This window comes from Sceloporus occidentalis, unplaced genomic scaffold (assembly GCF_023333645.1).
Source record: "Sceloporus occidentalis isolate IW3139 unplaced genomic scaffold, rSceOcc1.0.p SCAF_3, whole genome shotgun sequence".
NCBI lineage: Eukaryota > Metazoa > Chordata > Lepidosauria > Squamata > Phrynosomatidae > Sceloporus > Sceloporus occidentalis.
This window is the reverse complement of record NW_028316983.1, coordinates 83226805-83244916: the sequence shown is the minus strand read 5'-3', so window position 1 is coordinate 83244916 and position 18112 is coordinate 83226805. Positions and strand designations below refer to the sequence as shown.

At 41.5% G+C, this 18112-nt stretch overlaps 1 protein-coding gene across 1 annotated transcript in view; it reads right to left on the bottom strand.

The window, feature by feature from the left end:
* Positions 1 to 3316: 3316 nt before the first annotated feature.
* The window catches only part of C8A (complement C8 alpha chain), a 43428-nt gene continuing 28632 nt past the window's right edge, over positions 3317 to 18112 (bottom strand). Inside the window, exons 9-11 of the mRNA XM_089515251.1 lie at positions 11067 to 11224; positions 6724 to 6946; positions 3317 to 4136 (exon numbers count right to left, since the gene is read on the bottom strand). Of these exons, the coding sequence (XP_089371377.1) occupies positions 3985 to 4136; positions 6724 to 6946; positions 11067 to 11224 (533 nt within the window). The 3' untranslated portion in view covers positions 3317 to 3984. The remainder of the gene's footprint in view (positions 4137 to 6723; positions 6947 to 11066; positions 11225 to 18112) is intronic.

Here is an 18112-nt window from a genome sequence, read left to right as displayed (position 1 = left end):
GCAGGCCAGTACCTTTCCTGAAGGTCCCAATGAAATTCTCCCTGTGACCAATATCCCAGCCTCAAACCTCTCTCAGACAAACTTGGTGGTGAAGAACATGGTTGGGAGAACTCTGCTAGGAAACCTTCTTCCCCTGGGCTCCTCACAGCTTCGGGACCTCCACTCTTTACCTGATGAAGAACTCCCCTCCTGGCCAAGGCCCCAGTCTTGCCAGAACGCCCTCCTTTCTCCCTCCCCGTGGCCGCCTCACCATCCTCTCTTCCGCTCATGCCCTCCTCCCCATGCACCTCACCCTTTCCTCTTTTATTTCCCAGTCCCTACCCTTTAGGAGCCACCTTTTGGAGTGTCTCTCCTTCTCCTTTCACTCTAGGAACTGCTGGTCCTTGTAGTCTCCCATCTGGCCTCTCCATTCCCAGTGCTAGAGCCTCTCCTTTGCCGGGACAACCCTCCTCTGTCTTCCCAAAGTCCTTCTCCTTGTCACAGCAGGATATGCCTTCTATGGATTAAAGGAATTCACCTATAGAAACGACATCTACCTAGTTTTCTGAAAGCCCTTCCCTACATTTATACAAATGCTCACCCACTTCAGCATAGTCCCACCATCCTCTGGGTAATATTTCTAGGGGTTTGTAAGCATTGCCATGGGGAAGAGGTCCATTCCTGTTAGCATAACTTCCTTGTTGCCTACAGTTGGATTCAACCTATAGTCTGCAAATGTACCTTTTGAAATCAGTTGATAAAGAATGGATGGATTGATGCCAGATTAGGATGGTTAGGGCCCTGACCACCATGCATGTGTCCCAGCTGACCTAAGGCCAGAGTCACAAGTGCAGTGATCCCAAATGCACTGCCTATCCCTTCACATGGTCCACAGCTGGGAAACACAGCCAAAGTAGGCAGTAAATATTACTAACTCTTGAGGAGGGTAAGAAGAGAGATCTACATCTCCTTTAATCTAAAATGTCTCTCTTGACAGCATCACAGTACAAGAAATTTGTACGTGTGCATGCATACTTTGTTTGTCTGTGCACACACATCACCATAAGCAGCATTAAGGGCGCTATATCATTAGATCCAATTTCATCATTGATAATCCAGCCTTGTTCAGAATCCATTCCCTCTTCCATGCACACCTCTCAAGCTGCATGTAATGGCCCCTGTATGGAACCTCTACACAAGCATCTTCTCAGCTCTTTTGAGTCAGGTCTGCATTGCCTTTTCAACATGTCCTCCAATTCAATATATCCTTGGATGAGATGCTTATGTTTTGTGTGTGTGTGTGTGTGTGTGTGTGTGTGATGCCTCAAGGCTTGAGTGGAGTTTGTGTGGGCCTGGAAATCAACATTCTTACTAGAAAAGCACATCCCCATTTCAAATCACTTCTAAAATCTATGCCAACTCAAAATACATTTTTTCATTACCACCCCTCCTATATTCAGATTGAGACACAGACTGGATTCCTGTTGATTGGTTCCAGCTAAAGTAGACCCTCCCTGAGCCTACTCTAGTAAGGGACTAACAATTGGATTAATCCACTAGCCTACCTTTGCCCATCTTCCCTCTTGTTCTTCATCTTGCTGGCTAAGCCATGGTGAGAACATCTCACAGACAACTGTCTGCCTGACTCCAACTTGAAATGACATGCCTGAGCATGACTTGCCTATCAAGATGATCAAAACCATAGGGGATGTCATTTTCTCTGCAAAGAAAAAAAAGACAACTCCATGAAGCAAGCAGGAAATAACATTATGGGGAAAGCTTAGGCACATCATGTTCAAACTAGACTCCCACAGACAGATGCCTGTATGACAGGAAAACTGTGTGAAGTGAATGGAATTGCAAGAGGAGATTGGTTTGTATAAACAAGAAAAGGTTTCTGATTTCAATGAAGTGGTAAATCTGCTCCGGGCATCAGTCTTTAAAAGATCTATCCAAGGTGCTGAATCTGGGTGGTGGTGGTGGACAAGATTCATTACCAGGCACAGGTTCTTTAATTTTTAAACTAAATCCTAGACTTTTTGAACAACTTACCATCCCAGTGCAAATCTAGATGTAGCTTCCAAGATTTTCAGATGTAGCGATTTAAGTGTTGGACTAAGATACTGGGGGGCCAGGGTTCAAATCTCCATTCAGCCAAGGAAACCTTGCAGGTGACTTGGGGAAGTCACACTTTCTCAGTGAAAGGCAATGGCAAAGGCAATGGTGTAGACTTGAAAGCACCAAACAAGAAACCTGAAACACCATACCCCTAATATTTTGGCATTCCAAGAGAACACACAAAGTATTTGAATGTTACAATGGGGGGGTTGACATATTGTAGACAGGTCTTCACCAGAGCCATGATGTAGTCTATTCCCACAAAGTGCACTAGTAGCCTTTCTGCCATATACTGTGTCTTTGTGAGTCTCACAGAAGTAATGGATTGTGCCCACTATTCATATAAATAGATCATCCATCATGCCACCAAATCTATGTGTATTCACATCTTTTCTCTTTTGTACATTCTGAGTAAATGTGATCAACCCTGACATACTCAATTTTAATTTTAAAATGCTTTTATTTGGTAAACATTTGGGTTGATCCATTTTCTGTAAAGCCATGCTAACCATTGGCAACATATTAGAATTTCATCTGAGGAATTACCAGGTGTGCCTTGATTTGACTGCCAGAACAATTGCATTGAACTGTGGTCAAAATCCTTAGTTTGTCCAACTCCATTTACCAAGTCTGGTAAAAAAAACAAATCAAACATATATTGCCTAAGAACACTGTTGTTTTAAGAAGTTAAAGCTGCCTTCTAGGGGTTGGACATTTCAAGTACTAATCGGTTAGCAGAGCTAGCCAGGTGGATTCCTTTGCAATTAGCAGAAGCATAAAACACAACTATAACATGTGAGGCGTCAGCACAGGGAATGTGAGTGCTCTACTGAGCTTGGAATAGTTCCATATAGAATATGAGATGAAAATGCCACCTTGTTGTCTAGCCACAGGCTTCAGAATCTTTTTCAAAGAGTGTGGGGATCCATAAAGGAAAGCAGCAGTTGTGCCTGGCATTGGCTTTCCTTACTGTGATCCTGACCTGCATGGAATAGTCTAGGGGACTCTCTACCGGTTAGGCATTTCTACTTCCTAGTGACTGAAAACAATGCCCCAGGTTACAGACAGATTTTAATTATCTAAAAGTACACAATCCTTTTCCTTTTTAAAATCATATACCTGAAATTAACACTCCTAGAGTCTCCATAGTAGTAAGCATGCCAAGTTTGAAGAATCTAAGACTAGGAATCAGTAGACAAACACAGAGACAGATGCATGGACACTCCTTTATTATACACATGGCAGGGAATGTTCTGAACTGCCCTACAATATATGGGCAGCATCAATTCCATAGACAAGCAGCACTCATTGTAGTTCCTTTCCCTTCTGATTTTGATTTTGAAGAAAAATCTTCCTTTCCATGTTGGCCTTGTGTATTATAACCAGGATAGGTAAGGCTCCACAGGCTTCAATCCAACAGGCTAATGGATATCTGGCAGACAAGATGCAACATTCTGCTTCTCCTAACATTCTGCTTCTCCATACTGCTCTACTTCTCACCAAAACCCTGCTTTTTACAGCTTTACCAGCCCAGAAGAGTAGGTTTTGAGGATGCGGGGGAGGGGGAATCCCCTGGTGAAGGACAAAATTACTTGTTTCTGATATGACAAACAGAAGCATTTCCTTAAGCTGAAAAGTCCTGCTATATCCTATTCATAGCTGCCATATCTATGCAGTTAATCCCATAAGAAACTGTAATTTTTTTCTTCATATTCTTCCTGTCGGGCTCACACTAGCTCTATCTATCTATCTATCTATCTATCTATCTATCTATCTATCTATCTACTTTATAGTCCAATGCTTACTTCATGCTGTTTATGAATCAGAACTCACTCCTCCACTTTCCTGCTTGATAGCATGACCCAGTAATCCACTTTCAGGAACCTGTTAGCATGTCGATGTTTGTGTGCTCTGGCCAGAACATGTTCTTCCACCATTTCGTGGTTCTGGATTTGTACACTGTCTTGTACGGCTCTTCGATCCATCTTGGCAAGAAGTCCATGAAGCCCAGCAACTCCAACTACCATCTGCTTGACCACCTGTGACACAACAATTTCTTATTAAAAATTAAAGAGGACACTACCATCCATAACTCCAGGATTTGGGACAAGGAGAGTGACTCCACAGTTTTCAGATGCTGTGGAACTACTACTTCTGTCATTCTTCACCCTTGCTTAGATTGGCTAGGACTGATGGGAATTAGAGTCCAACAAAATCTGGAGGACAGGCTCCTTATTCATGATTTAGGGCAAAACAAATCAAAGCTTTTCCTTTTCTAAGCTGGCATTGATACACAAGTGGCAAAATTGCTGGTTGTAATGGTAATAATGGCTGTTGATTAGAATGGTTTGATCCCAAACTACTCTGTGTTCAGTAAGACTACCTACTGTAAAACTACATGAATGCCTCCCTAGCCTACTTTAAGAGCAAGTAGATGGGTCAGTGAAGGAAGTCCATTCAGCTTTTCCTCCTATTCAGGTGGGAAGTGATTCAAACAAATGTTTGGAAAGACCCCAAGGGAGAATTTTGGTAGGACAAAAGTCAAACTGTATTATTTCAATAGTGTAGATGCACCCTGTGTACATAATTAAGTAGCTGGTGTAGAACTTAAGTGACTGTTATATAGTCCTGGAATCCTTTCAGCTCCTTTCAGAATATCCACCAGTGCTGAGCTGTGAAACATTGCTGTCTATCAGAGACAAATTCCAGAAAGATAGTAAATATTAGTCTATTTTAAAGTTTCTTGTGGTTTTCTGGAATAGGATTTTTTTGTTTGTTTGTTTGTAGGTGTGCACTATATTCTGAAATGTGATATGATGAGGAATGATATAACTATATTTTGAATAAATAAAGATTTTATTTAAGAAGAGAGAAGGTACAAATGTTCTTACTTTTTCCTGACCTGGTAAATTCTTCACCTGTTCTTTACAGCAGGCACTTAATATCCACTGGGATTTGGTTCCAGGAACATACACACACCCATGTATACCAAAATCCATGGATGCTCAAGTCCCATTAAATACAATGGCATAGTAAAATGGTGTCCCTTATATAAAATGGAAAATTGAGGCTTGCTTTTTGGAATTTATATATAGTTTTTGAATATTTTCAATCCATGGATGGTTGAATCTGTGGATAAAGAATCCATGGATATGAAGGGCTAAGTGTAATCTTGATCAAGATAATAAACTACTCCAAGAAGGAAAGCATCCACACTTTTTCAAAACACCCTTCAGATTTCCCAGAAGTGAATCTGATAGTGAGGGAGACAGTTGTTCCCTCAAATAAAAGAGAAGCAGTCATAGTGGTAGATAGTTATCCAGGGCTGGCTCCAGGGAGTGCCATACTGCCTGTTGCAGCAGCTCCACTGGTTGCCAGCCTGTTTCCAGCCACAATTCAAACTGCTGCTTGTGACCTATAAAGCCCTATATAGCTCAGGTCCAATTTTTTTTCTGAAGGACTGTATTCTCCCAAATAAGCCTGTCCAGGTTTTGAGGTATTCTGAGTAACCATTCTTTCTGTCCCACCACCTGCACAGATTTATCTAGTAGGAACACAGGAGAGGGCTTTCTTGGTGGCTGCTCTCAGGTTCTGGAACTCTGTTCTTAGAGAAGTTAGACTGGCATCCTCCTTATTATTTTCCAGAAGCAGGTAAAGACTTTTTAATGATTATTTTGGAAGGTCTTTGTATATTATGAATTTTTAAGCTGTAATTGTTGTCAGCTGCCTGGAGTAGGAAAAAGGTGGGATGATGACAATGATGATGGTGCTGAATAGTGCTAGTTTGTATTGTACAAGTGATAGTGTGTAGAGGCTTCTTTAGTCTCCAGGTTTTGGGGGGGACTACAGCTCCCATAATTCAGTGCAGTTGACTGCTTACAATGGCTGAAAAGAATTGTAGCCTGAACCATATGGAAGGTGCAAGGTTAGGAAAGTCTAATTTAGTAGAACCAGAGTTTGATAAAGTTTTTAAAAATCCACAGAATGCTAGCTGAGGTGCTCTGGAGGTTGTGGTAAAAAAAAGTTTTCCAACCTCTGTGTAGAACAAAAAGCATGTACAGTCCCATTCTCACAAGAACAGGGAAAGCATATGACAAGGGAAAACAATGGGGAAGGGATAACAACCTCGAATCAGCACTTTTTATTGGAAGATAAATAAGTGATAAAATGATAAAGAGGAGCAAAGCATCTTGAAAATAAGGCTGAAGTTCTGTTGACTGGCTAAAAGAACTGGCCTCATCCTGCGTGCAGTTAAGTGTACCAAGCTCCACTGAAAGAAATCAATAGTCATACCCAGATCTCCATAGGAAGAAGCTAAAAGTCTTGGACATTAATATTCAACTGATGTCATGCTTAGGTTCTGTCTTTGCAGTCTATGGCAAGATTTATGACCCTGGGACCCTTGCTCCATCTAAAACCTTCTTTGCTTAACCTGGCTTACTTATAGTAATCACTTGAGCTGTTAATTTTATTCCTGCTTAAGGCCACTTCAGCTGCCTGGCACATAAGGTGATCAAAGGCACTGAGAAGAGGGGCTGATTGATGGGTAGATCTAAAGAGGCACCTATTAGCAACGGTCAGACAGTTGTACTCTACAGATGTTTCCCTTTTATGATTTCACCTTACCTGTCCTCATTGTTTTTTCACATGCTGGGCCCTGGGCACCCTTCTGGCACTCACAAACACATCTAGACCCAACCAACATGGGTACACCATTGTTATAGCAGGGGCCACAGCGGCAGGTGTTGAACTCCATTAAATATTCATCCAAAGCCCTTTTCAGATTTTTCCTTTTGATTTCAACATGGCGAAGTGGAGTCCTACGCAGTATTTCATGTATAGGTTGCAGCTGTGAAAGGGAAATGTGATTAATGAGTCATTATTGTTACTTTTAAAGCAACTGGCAGACTAGTTAAAGAAAAAATATAATGTGCAGACATAACACGCATAGTGTAGTATGTATGATGTGCAGACATAATGGCTGAATGGTGTAGTAGTTTGAGCACTTAACTAGGATTCTGGAGACCACGATTCAAATCCCTGCTCAACCATGGAAACCCACTGGATGACCTTGGGCAAATCACACAAATATTTGCCTTTGCATTTCTCTGAACAAATGTTGCCAAGAAAACCCTGTGATAGTTTCACGGTTGCCATAAGTTGGAAACGACTTGAGGACATACAACAACAACAACAACAACCAGTAGACATAGCAGAGCAGCCAATGGTAAGGTTGCAAGGTCAGGACCATCCCAGGCCCTGAGACTACAGTGTCCAATCTTGAGACCAGGGATGATCCCTTGTGATGTCTCCAGGGATGATGATGTCAATAAGCATCAGTCGCAATTGCACTGAGAATGCTGGACTTTTATTGCCAAAATAACTTTGACAGTCATTGATACTATTGGAGTGTTGGAGGCATCAACTGCCACTGCCTCAGGCAGCAAAATATCTTGAGCCAGCTCTGAACAGGAGACAGAGCAAGATTGTGTGAATGCATGTGCATGCATCAAGAGCTCCCAGAACCACTGACATATTGTACAGGACAGTGTGTTTACTGTGGCTTTGTTTCCTGTAATTCACAAGGACGTTAGCGATTTCCACATAAGAGTTCCCACATGGCCTTGAAAACTGAGGTTTTGAAACAATATTTGCACAAGACACTTTAGCAAACAACCATATGTCAAGATAAGAGGACATTCAAGTGGACACAGGTAATTATTGGGTGCTTGAATCCACTCCAAAACCATAAGCACTAGCAGAGCTCCTGAAGCAGCCATTTAAAGGTTATAGAGTGGGCTACAAGCAAATAATAGTGGGTTTCATCCAGAATTAATGGAGATTTGTGTGGAGAACACCCAGGAATGTCTGAGAGTCATTTCTCATTATCACAGATTAAAAACAACTCCAGCTACCTACCCCCACTCCACTATACATACATATGCATCCTCAAACAAGATGCTGTTTTCTATCAGCACTACTAATCACATAGGCACATTTCTGTCTCCAGCTGATATGTCTTACCTTCTGCTGCCAAAGTCAGAAAGCTGATCTATTTTGAGTCAAATTAGAGATAAAGAGAATGAAGGGGCCTATGAAACAGTCCAGAAAAGATTCCTTTCTTTTCCAAAAGGCTGTGATAGACAAAATATCTCCTCCATATACTCAGCCCCCTGCTTCACTTCCTCCCCCATTTATGGAATGTTATCCATTAATAAGAAATTTACCGAGGACTATTACATTGCATAGCATTTGAGGAATTATAGTTCAAGTTCATTGGTTGCTATAGCTAAAGTGCTGCAAACTTTAAGGAGGAAATTGGGGAGGGGGGGGACTGAAAGGGAGCTATGGTGCTTGCACCATGAAGCTGCAAATTTCCAAACTGAAAGGATAGGAGAGGAAATGGTAATTATACCCTTAGTTTAACAGTCAGTAACTGGAAATTGACGGGTTCCACCAGCTGTCCAGCTTGTAAGATTCAATCCAAGGACAAGAAAGGTACAAGGAGTGAGAGTCAGCTGTGGACACAGATTTTAGCAGTGTCTTCTAAGAGATCTGCCTTTTGCATTTTTGGAAAATATTTACTCATTTCCAGTCCTCTGGCAACAAACCCATTCACTTAGATTTCTCAAAAAAGATGGCAAGTGGTTCTGTGAATATGTCAACACGTTTCTTCAATATTCTGAGATGCAGTTCCTCTGGCCCTCCAGACCTGAACTCACTGAAATTAAGTAGATGATTCCTGACTAATTCCTTATCAGTCTTGATTTACAACCCAGATTCCTTGCCAAGGTCTCTGGTGATGAATGAAAGCACACAGTCCTCTTTTGGGAGAAAACCTGAAGCAAAATAGGTATTTCACAGTTCTACATTTTCACTGTGATCTGCTAGCGTTTACCAATCTTGCTCAGCAGCATGCCCACCATTTCCTTCATCATCCTCTTGCTTTGAACATATTTGAAAAACCCCTTTTTTTGTTGCTCTTTGCTTGTCTAACAGCAACTAAATTTTGATTGTTAATTTTCCCTACACTCAACTCATTTTGATCTTGAGCTTTCCTGACACAGTTCCTGAAAGCTTGGGCTACACATTTGTTTTCTTCCTTGGTGATTCATCCTTCCTTGCATTCTTTATACATGCTCTTTTTTTATTTTCATGTCCACCTCAAGTTTATTGTGCAGCCACATTGGTGTTTTCCCCCCCAATGTTTCCGAAGTTTCTTCTTCTATGGAATTGTTTGTCATTGTGTTTTTAGAAATTACTTCTTCAGCTCACTCTTGGGTAGGGATGCCATATCCCTCCTGCAGGCGAGACAATCCCGCTTTTGGTGGTCTTGGCCCGGTCCCAGTCCGGTTTCCTGCCAAAAGCGGGACTGCCCCGCCCACAGCCACCCTTCTCCTCTGCCGCCCTTGTGCGCACTCTTCTAATGGCCGTGTGCAGCCACATGAGGGCAGTGGGCCCTCCTTCTCTTCCGCCCTCGCGCGCGCCATTTCTATGGCCGTGCGCGGCCGCATGGAGCCAGCAGGCCCTCCTCCTCCTCCGCCTGTGCGCGCTCCCTTTCTATGGCCGCGCGCGGCTGCTCTTGAGGCTGGCTGGCCACCCACCTCCTCCTCTGCCTCCTTCTCCTCCTCCTCCACGACCGCACTGAGCCCAGGAAGCAGCTGCCCTGGCGCGCACTGGCCTAAAAAGGGAGCTGGTCCCCTTAAGGAGGTGGAGGAGTGGAGGAGGACTCTGGGTCAGAGGGAGGGGAATCGGTGTCAAATACAAACAGGGAGAGGAGCAGGATTAAGAGGAGGTGAGTGACCATTTCAGGTTGCCCTTGTTTTTTATTTATTTTTTCAGGGCAGGCCTGTTTAAGAGAGTCAGTGTGGTGGAGTGGTTTGTGTGCATTTATTTTTTTATTATTTTTGTTAATTTTTATTTTTATTAATATCCAAGTTTCCCTTCTTTTTATTTTTATTTTTTGTTATTTTTATTATTACTAATATCCAAGTTTCCTTTCTTTTTATTTATTTTTTTTGTTATTTTTATTATTACTAATATCCAAGTTTCCTTGCTTTTTATTTTTTTGTTAATTTTTATTATTATTAATATCCAGGTTTCCCTTCTTTTTATTTTTTTTGTTAATTAACAATGTTAATTTAAATTTAATTTAAATTTTTTCGCGTGTCCTCCATTTTTAAAAAAATGTGCCCTACATTTGAAAATGTTGTCCTACATTTGTCCTACATTTGTCCCAGTTTGGAGGTCCTGAGTTATGGCAACCCTACCCTTGGGAAACTTGTGGGGATGCCTGGGAGGTCCCTGACAATGGCTGTCACAGCTCAAGGAAAACAGTGGGATGCTTCCCTGCTACTATTCCTGCTCCCCATCAACTCAGGAATGGCTTTTTGGGGGGGCTACCACATTGAAAAGTCATTTGTGAGAAAGGGGGTTGTAATACAACACTCGTAATAGCTATGTGCCAGAGAGACATAGCCCAATGAAGTATCTCAGTCTTTGAAAGAACACCTTTTCCAAGCTCTGGCACCAATAATATTTCATTTGATAAATCCCCTGCTTTATTTCTGCATCTTCTCTCTGTTTATATAGAAATGTACTTGCTATTGCTATTATATTAATCCTTCTGTGGAACTGCATTGGCTTTCTTCAAAACTACAACTTCTTCATTTCCAAAGGACAAAGCTCAAAGTTTTACTTTGACAAGCTTGCTCCTATGATGCCCTGAGTTCAAAATTCAGTGTTAGAGTTAGACTCTGAGTCTTTTCTTCCTTGCTTTAAAGTCATCGCATAAAAAACAACAACTATTCCTTCATTGTGAAATGAAGAGAAGGTTACCAGATCAGTGGCCCATTACATTTAATCCTGTTCTAAGATGAAATCACAATAAAAAATATAAAATGATCTGGTCCAGTACACTTCAATCCTTTAGTGATGTGGAGTTTCTACAACTGAAAGAAAAGGCTTACCTCAAAATCAATAATGGCGGGATTAAATTTTAATGACTTCCCCCAGTAGCGGTATGTACTACTGCTGGAGCCTTCCATGAGCCTGCCAATTGATGCTGTGTCTCCACCTTGAACCCGGGAAATAATATCCTCGATGACTGATTCAATGGCAGCAGAATCTGAAAAGTTGGACAATAGAATAGATTAGTGTTCAGGTCAAAGAATCCAGTAGTCCTGTCAAAATTTGTTCATCAAGGTGACTCAGAGGAAGGCATTTGCCAGCAAGTAGCTATTACAAGAATATGGCCTCACCTAGACTAATACTGGAAAATCAGCAAAGGAAGTTTTAATGCTACCTTTGTGCTTGTGAGGCCACTTAGGGAGATGAGGGTAATAACAATAATAATGCCATCACATGCCTAGCACTTTCAGCTCTAGATGTTAAAAGTGCCTTATAACACTGTGTAGCAGCCACCTCCTCACAGCTTAAACTTTTTATTAAATAATATATCATGATGATATATAGATGGGTGCATAAGGGTTACAAACACAAAGAAGGAAGCTAGTGTAAACTCAGCTAAGGGATCAAGCTAGAAACCATCATCTCTCTCTCTCCTTGCCTCTCTCAAATGTTAGTTGGTTGAATTCAGACTTAATCATACTGTATTTACAATGAGCCCTTTGAAATAGATAGGATTTAAGTTAATTATGATTATGGGGGTGTACTTCAAAGATAAGAAAGAGTAAGTCCAGCCCTTTATTCATTATTTTACCAAAGAGTATATGCAAACCTAACCTATTCTGAATTACCAATAAACAATAAACCAAAACGTTACGAAGTATGAGGGGGGGAAGGAATCACTGAAATGTTAACGTCAATATTACATCTACTGTTCCAAAAATCAATAGAATGACACCAGTCTGCTAGAAATGTAATATGATTCCTTTTGTATATTTCGTACTGCTTTTATATCCTGTGCTGATAATTGTTACCAGTGCAGTTATTGTGTTTGTACTCATTCAGTTGCAAAACATTTACCTAGACAAGTCTTGTTATTGGTTAGATGACAAATGTAATACATACATAGCATACATGTCTCTTTCCGTTGTTCTCCATCTTACTCTCACTTACAGCTGTGTTACTAGAACCAGCTGTCACGCTTTGGATAGCCAGTGATTACATGCTGTTGCATTAGGATTAGAATAATTAACTAGGAAGGTATCTCAACATTTTCAAAATAATGCAGGAATCCAGTGCTACAATATCCTTAATAGTAGAACTAGAAAATCCAGACAACAGAGAATCCAGTGCCTCTTAAAACAGACCTGTCTCAGCTGTGATCAGTTTTGCAAAGCTGGGCAACTTGTTGTCCTCTAGATACTTTAGAATTGCAGCCCCGCTCAGACCTATTCAGCACTGGCACGGTGAAGAGGAGTTGCAGTTCAGTAGCATCTAGAGGCCTTCAAGTTAGTAAAATAGACATGACTGTATATTGTGCTGAAACACTGCTGCCATCCTGCAGAATTAATGCCGTTTGACACAGCTTTAACTGTCATGGTTCCAGCCTACGAAATCGTGGGATTTGTAGTTTGTTGTGGTACCAGCACTTTCTGCCAGAGAAGGTTAAATATCTCACAAAATTACAAATCCCAGAATTCCACAGCACTGAGCCATGGTATTTAAAGCAATATCAAATTACATTAATTCTGCAGTGTAGATGCGTCCTTAGTAAATTCAAGCAGCTGAGCTCATCTTTCTCCTTCACATTTGAACCTTAAATGTTTCCTTACTAGGCTATGTGATTAGAAGCAGAAACAGATTAACTCTTGTTCACACAGTACCTCTGCTATGAACTCACCAGGCCTCTATTGGCAAACCACTAACTTGCAGCCTCAGCCTGCCATCCTCAGTGTGGGCATGATATTTATTTTACTGGTTGGCTAAAAAAATAACTGCTGTCTAAATGGATAAATTTGCAGCACTCAGGATTATGTGTACATAGCCATGGAACTAAAAAAATCACCACAGGCAATTGTATCTATTGGCTACTGGATATGGAAGGTGTTCTTAATCTACTCTCTTTAGTCTCTCTTGCCCCTGTTACCAGGCGACATGCTCATAACTTTGACAGCACCAGTTTGCTCATGCAGGAGTCTCTCATGCAAGATATGTTTCAAGAAGGTTGCTGCTGTCTAATAGCACAGCTGCATGAATTGAGATAATGAGTAATACGACCTCAAGTCCTACCCATTTCAAGGAACATCTTCTCTAATGTCAGCACATGCACACCAATTGCACCACCCAGCAATCAAGATTTTCCAATGAAGTTGTGTTTCATGTTGTGGGAAGCAGGACCTTTTTCTGTTTTATCCCGAGTTCTATGGTACTCTCTCCTTAGATATTTATAAAGCTAAGCTGGCCTTTTGCAGGCATTTTTTTCCCAGACAGCCCTTGAGCACTGTCTTGACATTCTTATTCTATTCTTCTTATTCTCATTCCTATATTGTTGTGCTGTTTGCCCATTTTTGTCACTGTCGTTTTTTTAGAAGGTGAGTTTATTGAGTTCCTTTTTATTGCATGGCTTTAATGTTGCCTTTGTATTTTTAATTTTATACAGTTTGAGTCTCCCTTATCCAGAATTCCAGAATCTGAGATACTCCAACATTGTCCACAAGGGTGGCTGAGATAGACCTTTGTTGTCTGATGGGTCAATGTACACAAACATAGATTCATTCACAGAATTATTAAAAATATAGTGTCTAGAATTATCTTAATAAGGTGTATATGAAACATCAATGAATGTTTAGACTTCGAGTCCCATCTCCAAAATATCTCATTATGTATATGCAAATATTAAAAAAAACAACCCAAATCTGAAAACCCCAGTACTTCCAGTCCCATGCATTTTGGATAAGAGAGACACAATCTGTATTCCCCTATTATTTTTCCCTTTACAGAGGAATAGCAGCAAAATATAGTAGGAAGTTCTTCTATTCAGGACTGTACACTCCATTCCATTCTATTTCCCTTGCCTTAAATTTTCTTTTCTCTTCTTGATCCCTGCCCCATCACCCAACCCTCCTAAACATAGTCTTTGGACCATTTTTCTATTTTTATTCTCCTTTCCATTTTACTGCACTCCATTCTCTCTGGGGATTTTAAAAGAATTGTACACTGGACACAGTGTTGCCTATTCCAGTGATTTAAAAATATTTAATTTCTCTCCTCATGTCTATACCCAGTTCTTGCCACTGTCCCTTTCAAATAATTTCTCAGCATGAACTAATAAATGATCTATCTGGATGGCTCTTTCTACCTGTTTTTATATCCTATCCTCATTTTTATTTTAACCTGCGATTCCCCATTTCTAGTCCATTAGCTTTCCATACCATTAAGTTTCAGGAATGTTTGAGGGCTCCCCCATAACTGCAGTGTTTTGTAAGAAATATTTCTTTTAATATATATATATGAGTAAAACTGTAGAATAACCTGACTCAAACCTACATAGGTTATTGAAAAGATTGAGACATATGTGTTATTTTGAAAGAAAATAATTTGTTTGTCATTACTTAGGAAGGAAGAGTAACTTTGTTGGTCATTAACGTGTTGAGAACACAATTAATGTGTCCCAATTGCTGTGTTACTTGTTTATTGGATTTAAAAACAAAACTGACTTCAAAATGCAAAACATACAACACCCCCCCAATAAAATATCAACTCTTCACTGTCATTTGCTTTGCAAACAGATCTAATGTTTGATTGATTCTTCTCTTTAAAAACATGCATGGTGAGGTATGCTGAAACTGCAGTCCAACAGTATATGTAGGACTGCATATTTCCTAACTCTGTGCCAGAGTGTAGCTTCCTGCTCCCATTATATTGCATTTATTGTTATTGTGATGCTTTTACTAAATTATTCTGTCTTAATGAAAGGGGGGGGGGAATGCATCAATTTCAAACAGAGTTTGGATAACTTACTCCTTTAGTCTATGATTCTCTTACCCTATCACCCCTCCAACTGAATATGATGTTTTCATAATTAATATCTAGTATGAAGCAGAACTGGAAGTCACAATGACCTGATATGTGTTTTTGATTACTACAATGAGCCATGGAAGCTAAAATGCACCACTGTTGGGGTCAATTGACCTAGGGCATACCCAACCTAGATAAGAACAAAAGAACATCATGGGTGTTGCCCTCTTGACCCTTGCCCAACCTGGCTGGCTTTCCAGGGGGGGAGAAAAAATTATAGTGATGCTGAAAAACATAATTAATGCATCCCTCAGGGAAGGCTCCCTGCCTCCCTGTCTCAAGGAAGCAGTAGTTAGACCACTCTTTAAAAAGCCCTCCCTGACCCCCTGGACAGAAATAACTACAGACCAGTCTCACTACTACCATTTTTGAGCAAGGTGATCGAGAGAGCAGTCGCCGATCAACTACAAGCAGTCTTGGAGGAAACGGATTTTCTGGATCCATTTCAAACCGGATTCAGGACAGAATATGGAGTTGAGACTGCCATGGTTGCCTTAGTCGATGATCTCCGTCTGGGCATCGACAGGGGAAGTGTGACCCTGCTGGTGCTCTTGGACCTCTCAGCAGCCTTCGATACCATTGACCACGGTATCCTTCTGGAACGCCCGAGAGAGTTGGGTATTGGAGGCACTGCATTGCAGTGGTTCTGGTCCTACCTCTCGGGGAGGTTCCAGATGGTGTCGCTTGGGGACAGTTGTTCGGCCAAGAGGGAGCTCAAATCGGGCGTCCCTCAAGGCGCAATTCTGTCCCCAATGCTGTTTAATATTTACATGAAGCCGCTGGGTGAGATCATCCAGAGACATGGGGCGGGGAGTTATCAGTACGCTGATGACACCCAAATATATTTCTCTATGTCTTGGACTGAAGCAGTGACTAAGGATGGCATCTCTCCTCTGAATGTCTGTCTTGGGGCAGTAATGGACTGGATGAGGGGAAACCAGCTCAAGCTGAATCCAGGTAAGATGGAGGTACGCACTATAGGAACCCCGAATCCAGGAATGGAGTTGTGTCAGCCAGTTCTGGATGGGGTCACACTTCCCCTGAAGGATTCTGTTCGCAGTTTGGGGATGCTCCTTGACTTGTCGCTCCAACTGACAGCTCAGGTGGATGCGACAGTCAAGACGGATCTCTTCCGGCAGGCCTTTCCAACTTAGTTACCTTCCCCAGATATAGAAATATTGTCCCCTCATTTGTCTATTCTTCCCCGCATATGTTTCTGCCTTTTTAAAAATGCTTTTAATGTTTTTAATGTTTTTATACTATTATTGTTTAATTCTGTTTTAGTACTGGGTATGGGGGGGCGGTAGGTCTAGGGTTTGATTTTTAACTCTATTGTAATTGATGTATTTTATTGTTGTAACCCACCCAGATTCTTCGTGATTGGGCGGGCTATAAATAAATCTTTATTATATTATTATATTATGCTAAACATGACACATTCCTCCTACCTGCTTATTCTGGTGGGGCAGTGGTTAAATGTCAGTACTGCAGCCACTCACTCACATCCACAAGGTTGTGAGTTCAATTCCAGTCAGGGGCTCCAGGGTCAATTCAGTCTGGCATCCTTCCAAGGTTGCTAAAATGAATACCCAGCTTGTTGGGGCCAGTTAGCTTAGACCTTAAGACTACCTAGTTCAGTATGAAGTGGTATAGAAATGTAGCTGCTATTGCTATTCTGCATTTCCCATGGGAAAGAGGGAAAAAAATAAGAGATTTGTCAAACTTACAGAGACCATACTGTTTTCCCTCACTGAAGTCCTTACATTTCCCCCACCTGTCTGATCATCAAAGATTTGTTTCAGATTTCATCAATGCATTGACACTTTGGTGCTAAAAATCCTTAAGTTTTCTGGACCATTCATTCGGAAGATCATCAAAGCTTTTGTTACACCTTTTGGATACACAACACATACCCCAAGGACAAGGTTTTGAGTATGAAACCTGCTCACATCTCAGCCATATTGTTCACTATTTTCAGTGTACCATCAGATGTTGTCCAAGGCCCAGTACGGACTTCCAGAAATCAGCAGTCTGGGGCCGATTTTAGGGCTCAGGATTGCAGAGTGACTGACCGCATGCCCCCGAGTCCTATGGTGCCATGGTGGCATCGTCATGGCATGACCCCGTCCACATGGGGGCCGCTATGATGACACAAGCGCAGTGCAGTGTCTGCACATCATGGCACCCACTTGCATCATCGATGTGCAACAGTGCGCCAATGCGGCACTCATGGCGTCTGCCGCTTGCACCAAAAAGAACCTGCTTTTAATGGGTTCTTTTTGGTGTGGAGGGAGGCCACATGATTTGGCTGCTGCAGCCTCCCTCAGGAGCAAAAACGGGTGCCTCGAGTCAGCTCGTTTGGGTCGGCCTAGATTGGTAAATATATCCCCTTCTTAAGTCTTAATCTTCTGCTAGCCAACTTTTCAATCTTCCCTTTCTGTAGCCTTGTCTGATTGCTGAGTTAGTTCTTCTGAGTGCTCCTTTGCACAATTCTGAGTAAACATCTTAGAACTGCAGTTTTTTGTGGTTAGTTCTGCTATCAATAGGTGTTAACAGTCCCTGAACCTACCCAGCACTCACATGCCTCCTTTTGAGCTAATTCCCCAACATTCAAAGGAGACACTGACATTGCTGGCAGAGACTCCACGTCCTCCCATCTTTTGGGGTAACAATTCTCAGAATCTCTCAACCAGCATGACCACTGGCATACTCTCCAACATTTTACAGATGAAAGCCAAGACAGATATGGCCAAGCACCATCAGAGTGTGGTCAAAATGGCAAAAGTTATTAATGAAGAAGAATACACTAGCTAGGAGAAGCTGCAGAAGTTTGCTTTTGGCTGAGTCTACAGGGAAGGACAAGATTATACCTTGCCTTGCTTTTCCTCTCCTCCCCTTCTGACTTCATTAAGTACAAACTACTTTGAATTCAGTCTGCAATGATTGAAGTAAGCCGAGGACAAGGGTGGGAGGAGGAGAGGAGGAGAGAGAAACTGAAAAAATTTAAAGGCAGCTGAAAAAGTTGGATGAC